The 15,398-nt window shown below is 56.1% G+C and overlaps 7 protein-coding genes across 7 annotated transcripts; 3 read left to right on the top strand and 4 right to left on the bottom strand.

The window, feature by feature from the left end:
* Positions 1-519: 519 nt before the first annotated feature.
* ISF_07847 (Zinc finger, C2H2-like protein) lies at positions 520-1,653 on the bottom strand (the record flags this gene model as incomplete). Its single annotated transcript, XM_018851450.1, has 2 exons — positions 520-1,291; positions 1,352-1,653. 2 exons carry the CDS (start codon positions 1,651-1,653, stop codon positions 520-522), a joined length of 1,074 nt encoding a protein of 357 aa, XP_018701466.1.
* A 2,216-nt stretch (positions 1,654-3,869) lies between these two features.
* On the top strand, positions 3,870-5,092 carry ISF_07846 (hypothetical protein; the record flags this gene model as incomplete). The annotated part of the gene is made up of 2 exons (XM_018851449.1): positions 3,870-4,213; positions 4,276-5,092. 2 exons carry the CDS (start codon positions 3,870-3,872, stop codon positions 5,090-5,092), a joined length of 1,161 nt encoding a protein of 386 aa, XP_018701465.1.
* A 251-nt stretch (positions 5,093-5,343) lies between these two features.
* ISF_07845 (glycerol-3-phosphate dehydrogenase) lies at positions 5,344-6,680 on the bottom strand (the record flags this gene model as incomplete). The annotated part of the gene is made up of 2 exons (XM_018851448.1): positions 5,344-6,553; positions 6,610-6,680. 2 exons carry the CDS (start codon positions 6,678-6,680, stop codon positions 5,344-5,346), a joined length of 1,281 nt encoding a protein of 426 aa, XP_018701464.1.
* Positions 6,681-8,443: 1,763 nt separating this feature from the next.
* On the top strand, positions 8,444-9,385 carry ISF_07844 (Methyltransferase type 11; the record flags this gene model as incomplete). Its single annotated transcript, XM_018851447.1, has 4 exons — positions 8,444-8,543; positions 8,600-8,698; positions 8,759-9,196; positions 9,351-9,385. 4 exons carry the CDS (start codon positions 8,444-8,446, stop codon positions 9,383-9,385), a joined length of 672 nt encoding a protein of 223 aa, XP_018701463.1.
* A 309-nt stretch (positions 9,386-9,694) lies between these two features.
* Positions 9,695-10,363, bottom strand: ISF_07843 (hypothetical protein; the record flags this gene model as incomplete). Its single annotated transcript, XM_018851446.1, has 1 exon — positions 9,695-10,363. The coding sequence occupies one exon, from the start codon at positions 10,361-10,363 to the stop codon at positions 9,695-9,697; it is 669 nt and encodes a 222-aa protein (XP_018701462.1).
* Positions 10,364-11,430: 1,067 nt separating this feature from the next.
* On the bottom strand, positions 11,431-12,513 carry ISF_07842 (gliotoxin biosynthesis protein GliK; the record flags this gene model as incomplete). Its single annotated transcript, XM_018851445.1, has 1 exon — positions 11,431-12,513. The coding sequence occupies one exon, from the start codon at positions 12,511-12,513 to the stop codon at positions 11,431-11,433; it is 1,083 nt and encodes a 360-aa protein (XP_018701461.1).
* A 1,468-nt stretch (positions 12,514-13,981) lies between these two features.
* ISF_07841 (hypothetical protein) lies at positions 13,982-15,028 on the top strand (the record flags this gene model as incomplete). Its single annotated transcript, XM_018851444.1, has 2 exons — positions 13,982-14,650; positions 14,705-15,028. 2 exons carry the CDS (start codon positions 13,982-13,984, stop codon positions 15,026-15,028), a joined length of 993 nt encoding a protein of 330 aa, XP_018701460.1.
* Positions 15,029-15,398: the final 370 nt, after the last annotated feature.

Raw genomic sequence — 15,398 nt, 5'->3', positions numbered from 1 at the left:
TTAGAAGAAGCATTGGCCGGGTACGACAACGGAGCAAGCATCCATAGAAAAGTGCATTTAATGAGAAGTCAAGTCGTGTGTGAGGTGTCGCCAGAGAGCCTTGCAGATTCGAGTTGTCCTTGAACAGAGACTCCGCTCTCCCTCCTTGCCCAGCGCAGTGCTCCAGTAACATTTCCTGGTCAGAGGGCAATGTGCCCGTGATGGCCAACTCTTCTTTTATTTGCGTGGAACAGGAAGTTTGGCATCTACAACTTTCTCCCCATCGGGGTGGCCCGGAAACGTCGGTCAATCTCGCCTGGCATCGCCATCTGCTTATTTAAACACCTACCTGTTAAACACACAAAAGGAAGTTGTTATTCATGTCTGCCGCTTCTCATACTCGCTCCAACGAACAATCCTTAAAGAAGTCCTCCAGGGGCGAGTCCCAACCAGGAGTGGGAGGTGGAGCCAGCCTGACGCACCACTACAAAAACTCGAGCATGCAACAAAAAAGAAGAGTCATGACAAAGAAAGGTCATTTCATGAGTTTTTTCGACCCCAGTTGAGCCGGCCCAGCCTGCGAGGACAGCAAGCGAATCTCTTCCTGTGCTTTTCCACCTTCCGCTCCTCCAGGCACTCCCGCCACTCATCATGCTGCGTCGGAGACCTGCGCATGAATGCCCATTGATCGGTCTGGCCAGGACCCTTCCCGCTATCCAGCCACTCAAAAGGAGTTCCCTCGTCATTCCCATCCAGCCGCAAGTCCACGGTGCTCTTGAAAGGCGACCAATCGCGCAGCACGTCACCGCCGGAGCCGTCATTCGGCAACGATTCGTCGACAGGCTCCTGCTCAGCGTGCGACGACTTTGCCGCAAAACCTTTGCGCGACGCCGCGGAGTCGCGGTCCCCGTCTTGCTTGGGCGCCGTGGCATCGTGAAGTGCCGGGGTCGACACGATCGCTAGGTAGCACAGGTGGCGACGGATGTGCATTGCCATGTCTGCTGGGAGCTCGTCGCAGAAGGGACACTCTTTGAAGGTGATACTGACCTCCTTGGATCTGTAGCAATGTCGAAGGGCCTCCGGTAGCGACCTTGTGCTTACCCGGTCAGGGTGGCTAGTTGTGAAGTGCTTCTCGAGGCGCTTGCCGCTATGGACTTTTCGCGGATTCTGTGGGCAGAAACAGCAGACCCATTCGTCGAAATGCGTCTTCATGTGGCGCAGCCACTGTGCCATGGTCCAGCAAAGAAAATTTGGCTCGTCACACTGGTCCACCAGGCAGACGTACAGCTCCAGGTCTCGGTTGATGTGGTTCCTGGACGGCCGGTCAGTAACTTGGAGTCTTGCGTCGAGAGGGACACCTAAAACAACTTACACCCACAGTGACCGGTTTGTGCCGGTTTCGTTGTGAAGGGACATGGAGCAGAGCTCACAGGTAAAGTCTGACCCGTCCTTGCAGGAGGCAGGAGGGCGCGGCATAAGCGCTTCGCTCTCATGTTGACAGCGCTCAGCTGCTGTTCCGTGAGGGTCGGGGACTTTGCGGAAAAGCATAGTCTCTCTGTCGTCTGACTCCTTGAGGCATGCCTCGCAACCCTCCGAAAGAGCCTTCTTCGATCGAAATTTGACAGTCGCGGCAGGATGTGTACGAAAGTAGAGGCGTCGATGGCGTTCAACCATGGTGGCGAACATTCTTTCGGTCAGTCCCGGGGATAGTCGCGGGAAGTCGCGGGAAGTCGCGCTTAAGGACCCATCTAAAGAATTTAGACTGGCCTTCTGAATCGACGCCGTTGATGACACCGTCGAACTTGTAAAGCCTGGTTCCAATCCTTTGGTTGAGGGCGGCAAACGTTGCAGAAGACGCGGGCCGTGGCGTAAAGGCAGAGTATCTTCAAGTGAATTTCGCCCATTGTTCTCTCATAGTCGAAAGGCCTTTTCAGCAGGCATACACCTTGCTCGCTACTTACATTTGTATTCTTCCATGTAGCCATTGATTGAGCTTTCGTATCCTCCGATGTGGCATTTGATGAGGTCGCCAAAACGCTCAATTGTTAGGGGGCTCTGTCGCACAACGACGGATCTGGGGATGAATCATCAGCGGCGATGTATCTTTGCAGTTGGCAAGTTATCTCGTCTATTGTGTATCCAAGATAGCGGAGCTCCACAGGCAGCAAGGCGAGCCGGTATTCCAGCGATGCCTGGCCTCGCGCGAGCGCCGATATCTTCGAGGTCCAGGTGCAGAATCTTTCCCGTTCAGCAGCAAAACGGCTGCGTAGAGGGTACGACGTATTTCCGCCTCCGGGCTCGCCACGAGCTTCTGTCTGTCGCTTGCTAACGTGGATTGCGGTTTCGAAAACAGTGAGGCAACGCAGGGCAGAGATTCGCACGGGTGGACTAGATTCTGCTGCATTCTGGTCTTCCATCATTCGTCATGTTTTCTTGCGCCGGACAAACGGTGCTTTCTTGCGAAAAACGCCTCGTGTTTTCTTGGGAGCTTTCCATGCTGGTTTGTTGCGGAATGCTCATGGTGTTTCTTGTCTAGTCAGGATGGGGTTTGGGGTGAAAATGATTGGCTTGCAACTGTAGCGGAGATGACGAGGGTCGCAAGGCGTGAGGTTGGAGGGGGAGGCCGCGTTGATGCAAGAGAGAGAGGTTTTTACCTCATAGGTTGGCTCAGGCTGAAATACTGAAATACTGACATGCAGCCTTCAAGTTACCATATGACGTAGCATGTTGTGATGCATCATCCAGTGCGCTTTCCAAAGCACGTTGACCTACCACCAAGTATGAAACGTGCAGGCGCAGCTCCAAAATTGCACGAGGCCGAGCGCCGGCCGCGTAACGCTTGGTTGAACTGAATGCCGTACAATCTACTCATAGAATACTCCCTTGGGTGTATGTGTCGGCCTGTCCTTTGGGGTTGAACAATCCCATCGGCGAGTTCGCTGGCTGTGATCAAAAGACGCTACTAGCCGACCTGCGAATGCGGCAAGGGCGGTAATACTCGATCACACGGTTCTAAAAAAAAAAAAAAAAAATTGAAAAGGGCCCAGGACGGAATGTGAAGCAGCACCGAAGCTACTGGAGCGGAATAGGTGTATAGGGTAACGATGGAATCGGACTTGGAGGATCAGGAGGATCAGGCACCCAGTGTCTTGCGCACGCGACCATAACGCGCTGGCACAACGCCCGACACGCGAAAACGTGATCTCGCACGTTATCCCGTTAACCGCAGTTCTTGCACGGTATGCTGACGGCCTAGCCGGGCGCCGGGCGGAGCGATGAGGCGAGCACGCCGTCTCCGGGCCTTTGGTTATGTACCTAACCCGGACCACACAGCACCACCACCGTCCACAGACGGCACACCGGGGCAGCCGATCTCACTGCGCACGGTGACCCCAATTAAGGAGATTGGTTCACACATGCTTTCCCCCCCTCTCTCCTTTTCTTGTTCTGCCTACATAATCGCCACTGTCTTACCCCGCGCTCGTTAGTACAGGCTGAGCCGAGTTTAGCTGGGGCCTTCCAACTCCGTTTCCCGCTAAATTGGCCCGATTGCGTGTTGCCCCGGTCGCCCGTCCTCCCGCGCCGCCCCTGGTTCTTTTTTTTTTTCCCCCTTCTTGTGCCTCGGGACGTTTTTGGCAGCGCGCGTTACCAAAGCCGGCGGGCGGCGCCGTCTCCGGTTATCAAAGCTTGAACCCCTCCTTTTGCCAGATGTGTATATACGTGGCTTCCTCCATCATCACCACGGGTCCCTTCTTGAAGAGTCGACTCTTCTCTTGACTTTCTTATCCAACGACCGAACAAGTGTCCCCGAAATCAGATTCGCCAACATCACCAAGTCCGTTTCCTGCTCGCCGTACCGTCCCCCTCCGCGCACCACCACCACCACCGCCATGGCCGGCACGCTCGCCCCCCTCGCCCTCCTTGGGCTCACCCTTGCCGTGCCCTACTTCATCGGCTACCAGTCCTTCGCCAATGGCCTGCTCCCGCTCGTCGACGAGATTTGGGACGCCGGCGCCTTTCCCGACGGCACCCCGCTGCGCACCCACTGGCTCGGCCTGCCCAAGCTTGATGAGCTGTTCTCCAAGCTCGTCATCTTCTTCTGGCCCATCGCCGCCTTCCAGCACCCCGGCCTGTTCCTGCACTCGCTCGCCTTCTCCGGCACCTTTGCCGCCGGCTGGATGCTCGTCACCCTCGAGACGTGGCGCGCCGGCAACGCCTGGACTCTCTCCGGATTGTACGCCCCTCCCATCCCTCGCCTTCCCTTTGGGTTCGTTGAATCATGCTGACGCTCTGTAGCTCTGTCCACCTCGGCCTCGCCGCGCAGGTCCTGACCTTTGCCTTTGCCACGCCCGTCTACGGCCTCGTCCACCTGCTCACCAGCCGCACCGCCTCCGCCCCGTCCCGCGCCAACATGCGCGTCCCCTACGCCGTGCTCTCCGCTTTCCCGCTCGTCTTCCTCCTCGGCAACGCCGTCCCCAGCGTCGCCATGATCCTGCCCTTCTCCGCCTCCAACACCGTCGCCGCCAAGCAGCTCTTCACCGCGCTCTGGCAGCCCTGGCCCGCCTACACCGCCTTCGGCCTCGTCGCCGCCCACACCCTCGGCCTCTGCACCGCCGGCGACGCGCCCACCCCCGCCGGCCGCAAAGCCGCCTCCGGCGCGCTGCGCTTCATCTACGCCATGGCGTTTGGCAACGCCGCCGTGTCGCACGTAGCCGCCGCGACCGTCACGATCGGCACCGCGGTCGCACCCACCATCTTTGCGCCGCACTACGCGGTGTCGCTGCACCCGAGCAAGGTGCTGCAGACGGTCCTGCCGTGGACGAGCAACCCGGTCGCGCAGATCGCGACCCTCGGCGACGGGGTGAATGTCTTCTTGCGCTGGGACTACCTGCTCGGCACCACGTCGCTGCTGCTCTGGGCGGGCGTGCTGCACGCGCGCGCGTACAAGCACTACGAGGGAAAGTGCGTCAGCTTGGTGCCGTTCGCGGTCAAAGTGGCGACGCTGTACGCGGTGGTTGGCCCGGCGGCGGCGGCGGTCGAGCTGATGTGGGAGCGCGAGGAGTTTGTGCTGCAGAGCGAGGACAAGGCGCTCACCACCAAGAAGAAGAATTAACGTCGACGGTGGAGATTTGGGGAGTGATGCTGATGGGAATAAAAAGTGACTGGGTGTAAATAGCACATGCGAGTTTGGACTACTCCAGGCTTAGGACGTATGCTGTGTATAATGTGTATGCCTGCTATTAATCTAATAACCCGAAACAAGATATAATTTTCGATTTTCTTTTATTTACCAGTGCACCGTGATCCCTGCAACCCAATGTAACCCTCGCTACCGACTACCGGGTATCAAAAGCAAACTCGCATTCATAGGCGCGGCTCGTCGTGGTCAATCTTGGACACGAGTGAGGGTATGTCATCCACCTGCGCCTTGCCGACCAGGATGTCGTTGACGGCCGTGAACAGCGGGTAGTCGCGGAGCCTGTCGCGGGTGGACAGGAAGCTGTGCACCTCGAACGCGGTGAGCGTGCCCTGCAGCTTCTGCCCGTTGAGCTCGCGCTTCTCGACCTCGCTGACAGGGAGGCCCTGCTCGATGGCCATCTTGGCGCAGCGAAAGTTGCGGCCGCCCGAGGACGAGGTGATGAGGTCGGCCACGCCGGCCGAGGACTCGGTAAAGGTGCCCGTCTGCACCGTCTCGCCAAAGAACTCCTTGCCGAAGCGCACCATCTCCATGAGGCCGATGCGCATGACGGCCGCCTTGGCGTTGTCGCCCCAGCCGCGGCCCTCAACGAAGCCGGCGGCGAGCGCGACGACATTCTTAAGCGCGCCACCGAGCGACACGCCCGCCACGTCCGAGACCATCTGCACGTGAAAGTACGGGCGGTGGAAGAGCTTGCGTAGGCACTCGTGGTCGAGCGGCGGGTACTCGGCGGGCACGGGGGTCAGCTTGGACTTGGAGGTGCGGCCGCGGGCGTCCTTGTGCGGGACCTGGGCGAGGTCGACGGTGCCGACGCTGGGGCTCGCGGAGCGCGGGGTCGGGGCGCGCGAATTGTCCATGGTCGGCGGGTCGTAGGCGATGGTGGTCTCGGACCACTTCTCGGCGGCGATCTCGTTGGCAATGTTGGCGCCGCTCAGGGCACCCACGTAGATGTCGAGGTCCTCGCCGATCCACTCGCTGAAGAGGCTGACGCCGTCGGCGGCGACGTTGACGCCCTTGATGCAGCTGACGCCGCGGGCAAAGGGCACGATCTTGCCCTTGAGCTGGTCGCAGACGTTGTGGATGAACTGGTGGGGCAGGTTGAAGATGAGGATGGTCGAGTCCTGGACGGCGTCGAGCAGTGACGGGTTGGCGATGAGATTGTCGGGTAGGGTGATGCCGGGTAGGTACTTGACGTTCTCGTGGTACTCGTTGATGATGGCGGTGAGCTTCTGGGGCGCGGAGCCAGCGGCGGCGGCGTGCCTGGAGTCGGCGGGGACGACGACGTCCTCCTCAAACACCCACATCTGGACCTCGGGCTCGAAGAGGTCCTTGTAGAGCTTGGTGTTCTCGGCGACGATCTTGGAAATGGTCGAACCCCTGGGCGGTGGCGGGTCAGCGCGGTTTGCAGAAGACGAAGGTGAGGGGGCACGAACCAGTTTCCGGATCCGACGACAGTCACCTTGTGCTTGCGGCCATGGCCTCCGAGCAGCGCCGCGCCCGTCATCTTGGTGCGACGTATTGGTGTGGAAGAGGGAGAGGTAGAGGGGTATCGAAAAGTGTTGAGGCGGACGGTGAGGCGGGCAGCAAGTCTGGGCAACGGGCACAGAGTCGCAAATGGTAGCATGCAGGTAGGAGGGAGTAAAGTGGGAGAAGAAGGACAATTGAAGAAATCGTCGGTCGGCGGGAGACGGCGATGAATAAATAAAGAAGCTGTGGTGTTGGGAGAATTGAGAAAGGCCGACGGTGTCTCGTGCCTGACTCTTTTCTTTTGCTGGGATTCCCCCGCCGCAGACAGCCGTAGAGGTCGTAGCTGATGAGAGATAAGGCTGATAAGGCTAGCTGCCAGTTTGGCTTGTGAGAGGCGTTGAGAACGAACGGTAGCGAGGCTGTATCGGCTCGAGGAGAAACGTAAAAAAACAATGGCTCTTTACAGACTAGAGTCGTCTATTACTTTCAAAAAAAAATTACAAGAAGCTGGCCTTCAGAGAAGAAATACCCGAGAACCGTAGCCCTCCATATGTCTGCCCTCGCTATTACATATGTATGTACGTGAAGGCTCAGTGGTCGCTTCAGTGGCCATCCCCCCTGTAAGCTGTCGCAGCCACCGCAAATCCCTGCATGGTCGCATCGCATATCAGCATCACCACTTCGTCTTTGTCTGTGCGTCAAGTTGAGATGAACGTAGGTCTGTCAGTTTTATTATCTCTCTAAAAGCAAATTTTTGCATTTTTTTCTACTGCTCTGTTGCCATTGCTCGGGTTGCCGTCCGAGCTTCTGATCTGCTATATCTAGACTCCTGTGCAACGCTCTCAACACATGTGAGTACGCAAGACCAATAATATATCCAAGAAAAGCCGCGGTATGTAGTTGTATTTTGTTCTTTCAATACACGTCGCCGCATGAAAGAAGCCTCGCTGGCTGGGCTAAACGGCGACGCCGAAATCTCTACGCCACGCCGAGATGCGAGGAACTTGGCAGCTGTCACATGCCACAGCCACAGCTATCGAGGGATCGCCAGCCTAAATTTAGCACTATTCTCAAAAGAAATGGAGCGATATACAGCCCATCCCCAATTATCCTTTATTATCGGCATCCATCCATCTGCCTTCCCGTGTCTGGCAGCGGGATTTATTTTGCTGCCATGCCCTCCGATCCTAGTACACAGTGGATTGATTAAACGTTGTTCACAGCAATATTGATGCGCTTGATGTGCAACAGCATAGCTACCCAGCCAACTTGGATCAACTAATCGGCCGAGATGGACGACCGAAGCTTAACCTTCAGGACGGCGCGGAACTTTCCACGGTGCAAACGAGGAGCCCAACGCTGGACGGCCGCCTGTACCAGAAACGGTACGATGGGCGAGCTAATATAGTTTAAACGAAGCAACATAGTGTTCTCGATACCGGGTCACGGCTATCGATGCATTCTTCTGCAGGTAGACCCAGCCCTCATGCCTGAGTCCCGGGTAGGGTAAGTGCTGCGGCTGCGGCTGTGGCTGTCGCGTTCCTAAAACGGTGTGTCTGAGGCATCAACCAACGAAGAAAAGACGTGTAATAAATACCCCTCTTTTCTGACTTAACATGATTATGATTAACCGTTGTGTGACTTGCTATTGTATCGCGGGAACCCTTGGTGTTGGCTCCGATGAGCCTCGACGCTGGAAGGGGCCTAGGGCCGCAGCCTTGTTGAATATAAGTCAGCGATCACGCTCTCTCGCAGGATTGGCTGATGCCATAGTCATTTCCGCCAACATCTTCGTGTGCAATGGCTACAGAGCCGGCAAACCAAGGTCTCTTTGCCAACGCCGCCGACCGCCTGGACGCATATCTCACTTTGAGGCATCCCTGGCGTGAACCGGCCAAGCGTAAGTTGCTCAACAAAAAGTCAAGAGCACCGCCAGCAAGCTAATTCTCAATTCAGTCTATATTTCGAGCCTGTGGTCCAACTTAGTATCTGGTAACTTCGGTGCCCTCGGCTCAGTCGGCGATGAGACATTTGCCAAGTGGTGGCTCGGAACGAGTAGGTCGCCGTCGCTCCATGACACCGCACAGTTGGCCAAGTATCTAAAGCCCTGAGTAGGTCACAATTTCCTTCGCTACGAAGAGTCCGTCGGGGTACCGGCGCTGGTTGGCAGTGCGCACGGCGTGGTGCTTGACCTCGGGCCCGGCTCGGGCAACCAGCTGTCTCGTCTGGACACGAGTCGGCTCACGCACGTGTATGGGATCGAGCCAAACGCCGCCCTCGTGCCCGCCCTCGCAAGCAAGATTCAAGAGCTGCACCTTGACAAGCTATACACACCTGTTGTAGCTCGTATCGAGGACGCCGAGGAGCAGCTTGCCAAACTTGGTGTTGAGCCAGGCACCGTGGATTGCATCCTGAGCATGCAAGTGCTGTGCTCCATCCCGGATCTGGAGGGCGTGATTCGAGAGCTTCACCGTTTCTTGAAGCCGGGAGGGGAATTAATCTTTTGGGAGCATCAGCAAAACGAGGTAGATTGGATCACTCGCGCTGTCCAAGGTAGGTACTCTGCCCTCCGCTTCCCTGCGTCTTCATGGGCACATTTACTCCCACCTAGGGGAATGACCAGCTAATACAAGGCCGAATACCTAGGTTTGTGGAATATATTGTGGACACCTGTTGTTGGATCATGTCGGCTGAATCAGCCCATCAGAAAGGCTCTTCTCGCAGCCGCTGATTGGGACGTAATTGAGCTCAGCGTGGACAAAGAGCCACTTGACTTGATGCCTCGCATTTCTGGACGGCTACAGAAAAAGACACGCACTTAGTCTGCCGATATAATAAAGGAGAATTCATCAGTAAAAAGTCATACTACTTTAAATACATGTTTGTTTTAGAGAAGAACGGTGGAGCGAGGTAAACCACTCGGTCACAGAGACCGAAAAAATCCAGCGATGGTAGTCCATGGCCGAACATCCCTAGCATCCAATATGTACGTACAAGTCCGTGGCAGTCATATTGGGCCCTCAAACCCGCCTCACTTGGAGCCGTCTTCGCTCAGCCAGCCAGCAGCTGGCAGCGAGACTCCTCGGTGCACTCGTAATCCGCGCCCTTGAGCACGAAATCCCAGCACGTGCGCTCCCTGTCGCACGGCAGCTCGCCGCTGCTCTTCATCCAGTCGTCGCACCAGCCCTCCCGGACGCCCGGCCCGCCGTAGCAGTGACGGCACGTGGCCTCCGCCACGACGAACGCCTGCGTCAGGTACACGCGCTTCTTCGCGGGCCCGTTCCAGTCGAGCGGGTAGGACAGGTGCGACACCGTCGGGTTCGCGAAGGGCAGGTCCGGCTGGAACGCCTTGGCCAGCCGGAGCAGCTGCGGAAAGTCCATGGCACCGCACCACGAGTAGGAGATGCGCGCGCCCAGGCCCGGGTTGACGGTGCATTTCTGGTGCTCGCCGCACTCGAGCAGGCCGGTCACGCCGTACCGCCGGGTCTGGGAGTAGGTGGTGGCGTCGCGGCACTCGCTGTACGTGTAGATCGGGTCGTTGGTGCGCCGCTGCACAGCTGCCGCTGCGGCGTCGCCGGGGACGATGTCGGGGATGGTGATGTTGGAGAAGGTGACGTGGACGACGCCGTCGCTCATGACCTCTTCTGTGCGGTCGAAGCCGAGCACACAGGGCGCTCCAACGAGAAGGGCGTGAATCGCCGTCGAGAGTGAGAGCTTCATAATAAAGGTGAAAAGAGAAGTATGTGTATACAAGATAGGTCTTTTCTCGCAATAGGCTTAATGATGGATGGACGTTAACATCAAAGGTAGTAGCCGGGACAACAGGCGGAGCTTCTGCTAATTATACAACTTCTTTGCAGGGCCTGCAGCGCTTCGTGGACACCGAAACACCAAGTTCTGTTTGCTCATCAGGCATCGGGTGTCAGTCCCGTGCTGTCACCTCAGACAACAGCCTGAATGAGCCAGTCTGTTTGCCTTCATCTGGGCCATGTCTTCACCTGGGGCATGTCCTGATCTGTAGTTCATGCCTGTCTCATGCCTGCCCGCCGACCGCCAAGACGACGAGGGGAAACGGCTTCGCGGGTCTTCGGCAAGAATCAACTAAAAATAAACAACGCTGAACAGAGGTGCACCTGACGGACGCTCGACGCCCGTCCGCTGACCGGCGTCGTCGGTTCCAGAGTGCGGGGGCGAGATTCAGAGCTCACTTTTCATCCCGGCAGCTGCAGATGGCTCGGTCGTCACAGATAAAAGGATATTGACAAGGCTGTAGGAGACATGTCAAACTCTTTTTCGATTTGGTCTCGGGTCCTGATTAGGCGGCCTTTCCAGCACGCACGGCTTGGTGGCCAGGCCGCAATTTCACCACCCGACCAGCTCAGCCATGAGCCGTGAAAAAGCCAGAGGTTGGTTGTGCTTTGCTTCCAGCGATGTACCTTATCGCAGTTGACAACGCTCGATGGCTGCCAATTTATTTATAGATTTAAGTTTGATGTTGGCAAAAAAGGGGCAAACTGAGCCTCGCCAGGCAACGCTCAGTGCGCGACACACTGTGTGAGTATCCTGGTCCTAATTGAGAAGATGTATACCCCCCTGCGTTTTCTCAAGTTTAACGTGAGTTGTTCTAAACACGCCGACTCACAACGTACGTCTCCATCAGCTCTTTCAAGTTTTGTGTGTGGTGAGGTTGGTATGAATGCGAAGTAAAGTTCTATTCGTACTAGGTGTGCGGTATCTGTATAGGGATGCAGATGTGGCAGTAAAGACACCCCTAACCAACGAGTCCCTCATGATGAATATGCTTCTAACAACGCTCGCTTTTCACTGACTGAATTTGCCGTCTCCCTCTTTGCATCACCCTCTACCACCGTTCTCTCACCCTCCCCAAAAATCGGCTTCAGCACATGGTCATAGCCGATCCACATCGTGTTGGACATGATCGTCATCATCATCGCCAAGGCCTTGGGCGCCTGACCCTGCTCATCAGCGAATAATGCTGAAATGCGAATCATCAACAGGAACAGAGGTCCAAAGAGGAGTATGAAAACGAATTTTCCAATCTTTTGCCCGATGTGCGTCGGCGTGTACGGCTGCGTCGAGTCTAGGTAGTCTTTGTAGACTTGTGGCAGATCGTGCTCGCGGGCGCCAGCCCGCAGTAGCTTGATGTAACGTAGGCTAGGCTGCGCGTAGTCGTCGCGCGGACGGTACGGCCCAGTCGTGAGGCGATCCCACCAGCTGCAGTGGTTGGGGCGCTTGCTGTTGGGTGTGCGCGGCGCGTGCAACGTGCGGGCCATGAAGGTGCCAGGCAGCGGCGCGGCGCCGCTGACCGAAGTGGACAGCGGGATGCAGGGCACAACAATCTCTTGGTAGCTGGCGCCGCCGCCTTCTGTGCGCATGATGTTGCGCCAGTCTGCCTTGGTGACCTCATACACGACGCCGACCAGACAGCCATCCCAGCGCTCGTCCGGGTGGCCGCGGCCGTCGTCGGGCGCGGCGGGGCCGTCGCGGTACTCGACATTGGCGAAACACGGCTCCATGTACGCGATTCCCGGCAGACTAAACGTCAGGCGCAGGCTGGGAACGTACACGTTCATCTGGGATAGGGGCTTGATCTTGCGCATGCCGAGAAACGTCTGCGCGCACATGTTGGATCCGTAGGCGAGGTAGAGCACCGTGTCGGGAGCCGACGGGTCGTCGGCGTGCGCCGTGCAGTCGTCTTTGGCATCCCAGAGACGTCGGGATATTGTCTCGCCGCACTTGAACGTGCACTCGGCCGAAAGGTCCGTAAGCTCGGCGGCCTCCGTCTCGTATATTGTGTGCGGCGCGAGCGAGCCACACCGGCCCTGTGGCGATTCTTCTTGTCTCGTCATCGCGACCGCGGACTGTCGGTCCTTGTGGTGATGGGTGGGTGGTCGGCGTTTGAGAACCTCGTCAAGCGATGCAGCCTAGCTGGAATGGCGCGATTCGTCTGTATTGTCTGGAAAGAAGGAGATAGAGTTGAATTAGCAAGAGGCAAGTTGGTAACTAATAACTTAGTTGCGGCCCGTCGCTGGCTGAGCCTGCCTCTCACAGCCTTATGCGCTAGTTAAGTCCTTGCTAACTCCTTTGCGACAGCGGACTTGCGGGCCCTGCGGACATGATTCGCGACGCTCCGTCCAGTGACAAGGGCTCAACCAAGCCATAAACCCGACTATCCGAGAGTAACTCGACTGGTGACGAATCCAGCTGGGTCGGGAAGAGTGATGCCACTCGCCGGCTGTAGTGAGCGGAGTTCAGCTGACTGTGCTGGCAGGGGGAAGGAATGTACAGGGAATCGAAGTGCGTGCAAAAGGGTAAGATCTTACAAATCATGTTCGTTTTTCCGGACTGTTTTTGGACACGTATTGATCAGCGATGGTTCGATACATGCATAGTTGATGGTCTGAATTGTTGAACACCGCACTCTCGATGCTGATATGTTTTTGGGTGATTTTGTCAGTGGCCGACAGCTGCCAGCTGCCAGCTGCCAGCTGTCAACCAGCCGTCCTGACGGCCTGTCGCCCGGCCCTCTAGACCTGGTTCCGTTTGTATGGATTGCCATGAAGCACTGCTTCTCTACTTGGGCCATTATTTCTCCCCTGCCTTTAATCATTCATCATGGGAATGCATTTTCATTCCACCCTCAGCGACGAGGGCATCGAGGATGATGACATGAGAAGTATGGAGTCACCGAAATCGAAACAAGGTGACTATTGGCTAAATGCTACTTCTGAGAACCCGAGTTCCGTATGGGACTTTGGAGTAGAAGACATACCACTTGACGAATTCTCCAGCGCCCAACAAAACGACGAACAGCTACCAGAAACAGTCCCACTTCCGTCCCAACTTGAGCTGATTCGTAACACGGCTGTCAAGTCCGCCGACAAGCCTGACCATTTAGACTTGTCCGAGACGTGTTCAACAAACAATCGAAGTACGCCGCCCTGCAATAACGAGGACCTGGATCAGCAGTTCAATTTTCCCAATGAACAATCCGACCTGCCGCTGTTCGCTGCTTCCGAAACAGCAGAAAAACCTGCTGGTCTTCGTGTTGAGCAGCCAGCCGAATTGTCAAACGATGCACCAGCTCCAGCGAGGAGCAACTCCAAACAGGCACAGAAAAAGCCATATAATACTCGATCAAGGCCCAAAATCTCCTATGTCGATGGCGAAAGTAGCTCTGATGACGACGATGAACCAGATGGAGATGCATCTCCGAAACCCGCACCACGAGGTGCGGTCTTGAACCCAAAGCGGAACGCCAGCCCTGCCAGAGACAAATTTCCAAAATTGACGAAGAAAAGATCAGCAAAGAACAGAATGGAAGATGAGCAAGCCGAGAGCGGTCCTCAGACGGCAGAAAGAAGAAAGAAGCGACAGCGCCGCAAAACGCCACTGCCAATGGACGAAGTGACTCTTATCGTCCCATCCACGCTTCCTGCCACTCCGCCAGTATCTACCGAGAGACCAAAGAAGCGCCAGAGGCGTCAGCCCCGAGAGACTCCCGCTAAACTGAAGCCAAAGACACGTGCTGCAAACACAATGCCAAAGAACGTGTCTCCTGTCCCGATACAGGTTACCACCTCTCCAGAACTTGGGTCCAGTCAGCCAGCCGAGGTGATCTTCGATGCTAGCTTCGAGGATCTCTATCCCCAGAATCACAGCCCTGCCCCTGCTGAGACCGTTGTTCCATATGATGAAGAGCAGGACGAGAGCAGTGGAGCGGGGTCAACCCATTCGACAGGAATGACCACGCCGAGCACCGTTCCAAGCCCTCGACGCATCTCCAGCACCCAGGTCCCTGTTTTGTCGCACCCGCCTATTCCCCGGCCTCCATCTACCCCTTTCATATATGACGAAGTGCAAGATTCTGTTGAATCGATTACCGCTACTCGACCTCCGCTCATGCGAGACCTATCTACTCTCGTGCCCAAAATTGTGTCCAGGCGCGACGAGGATATTGGTCATCGGCTGCAGGACATTCACAAGGTAGGTAGTATATCATACCTGAGGCTGTGTCTGTTATTAGCTGACATTACCTAGCGAGTTGTGTCGTACCTACAAGACAAAGAGAAGGATGTCGCCTCCGTCGCCTCCACATACCTCAAGAATGGCGCCCGTTGCGTGGATCGCCTCCATAACCGGTTTGCAAAAGAGCGTCAAGTCCTCCTACAGAGACTGTATGAAGATAGGGATACGTTTAGCAAGTCTCTTAGCACTGCGAAGCGCGGCCTTCGTGAGGCTGCGAAAGATCGACAGCGAGTCCTGAAGGAGCTGGACAGGAATGCCAAGAAGCGACAGCAGGGTTGCTCCAATGAAGTAAATCGTATCAAGGATATTGCAAAGAGAGTCCAAGCTGGAGGTTGATGTTGCTGACGCTGAACTGTATCATGGTCTAGGTCCTTTGTAGATGTTGACGTGTAAATCGGCGGAGACGGAAGATTACCAGGTTCATGATATTTGCAGCTGCCGGGGAATATTATGGAAGTATAAACAATTGAAGTAGCAATTGGGACACTTCTTGAAGGACGAAAATGAAAACTAGAATTGATCTGTTTCCAATATGGCGGCCAAATCCATCCGTCCAACACTCCTCGGCCAGATGCCGACATGGCCTGTTTGAACCACACGTTCACTTGCATCGTCAACTCCAGCGTATTCACACATCATGTTTGTACTAATTGTTCTTCAGCCTTGAGTCTTCTTTAATAAATTCTGTGTACCACTGCCTGTAAAT

Source organism: Cordyceps fumosorosea (genome assembly GCF_001636725.1).
Source record: "Cordyceps fumosorosea ARSEF 2679 chromosome Unknown scaffold_24, whole genome shotgun sequence".
NCBI lineage: Eukaryota > Fungi > Ascomycota > Sordariomycetes > Hypocreales > Cordycipitaceae > Cordyceps > Cordyceps fumosorosea.
This window is presented reverse-complemented; position numbering and strand designations above follow the sequence as displayed.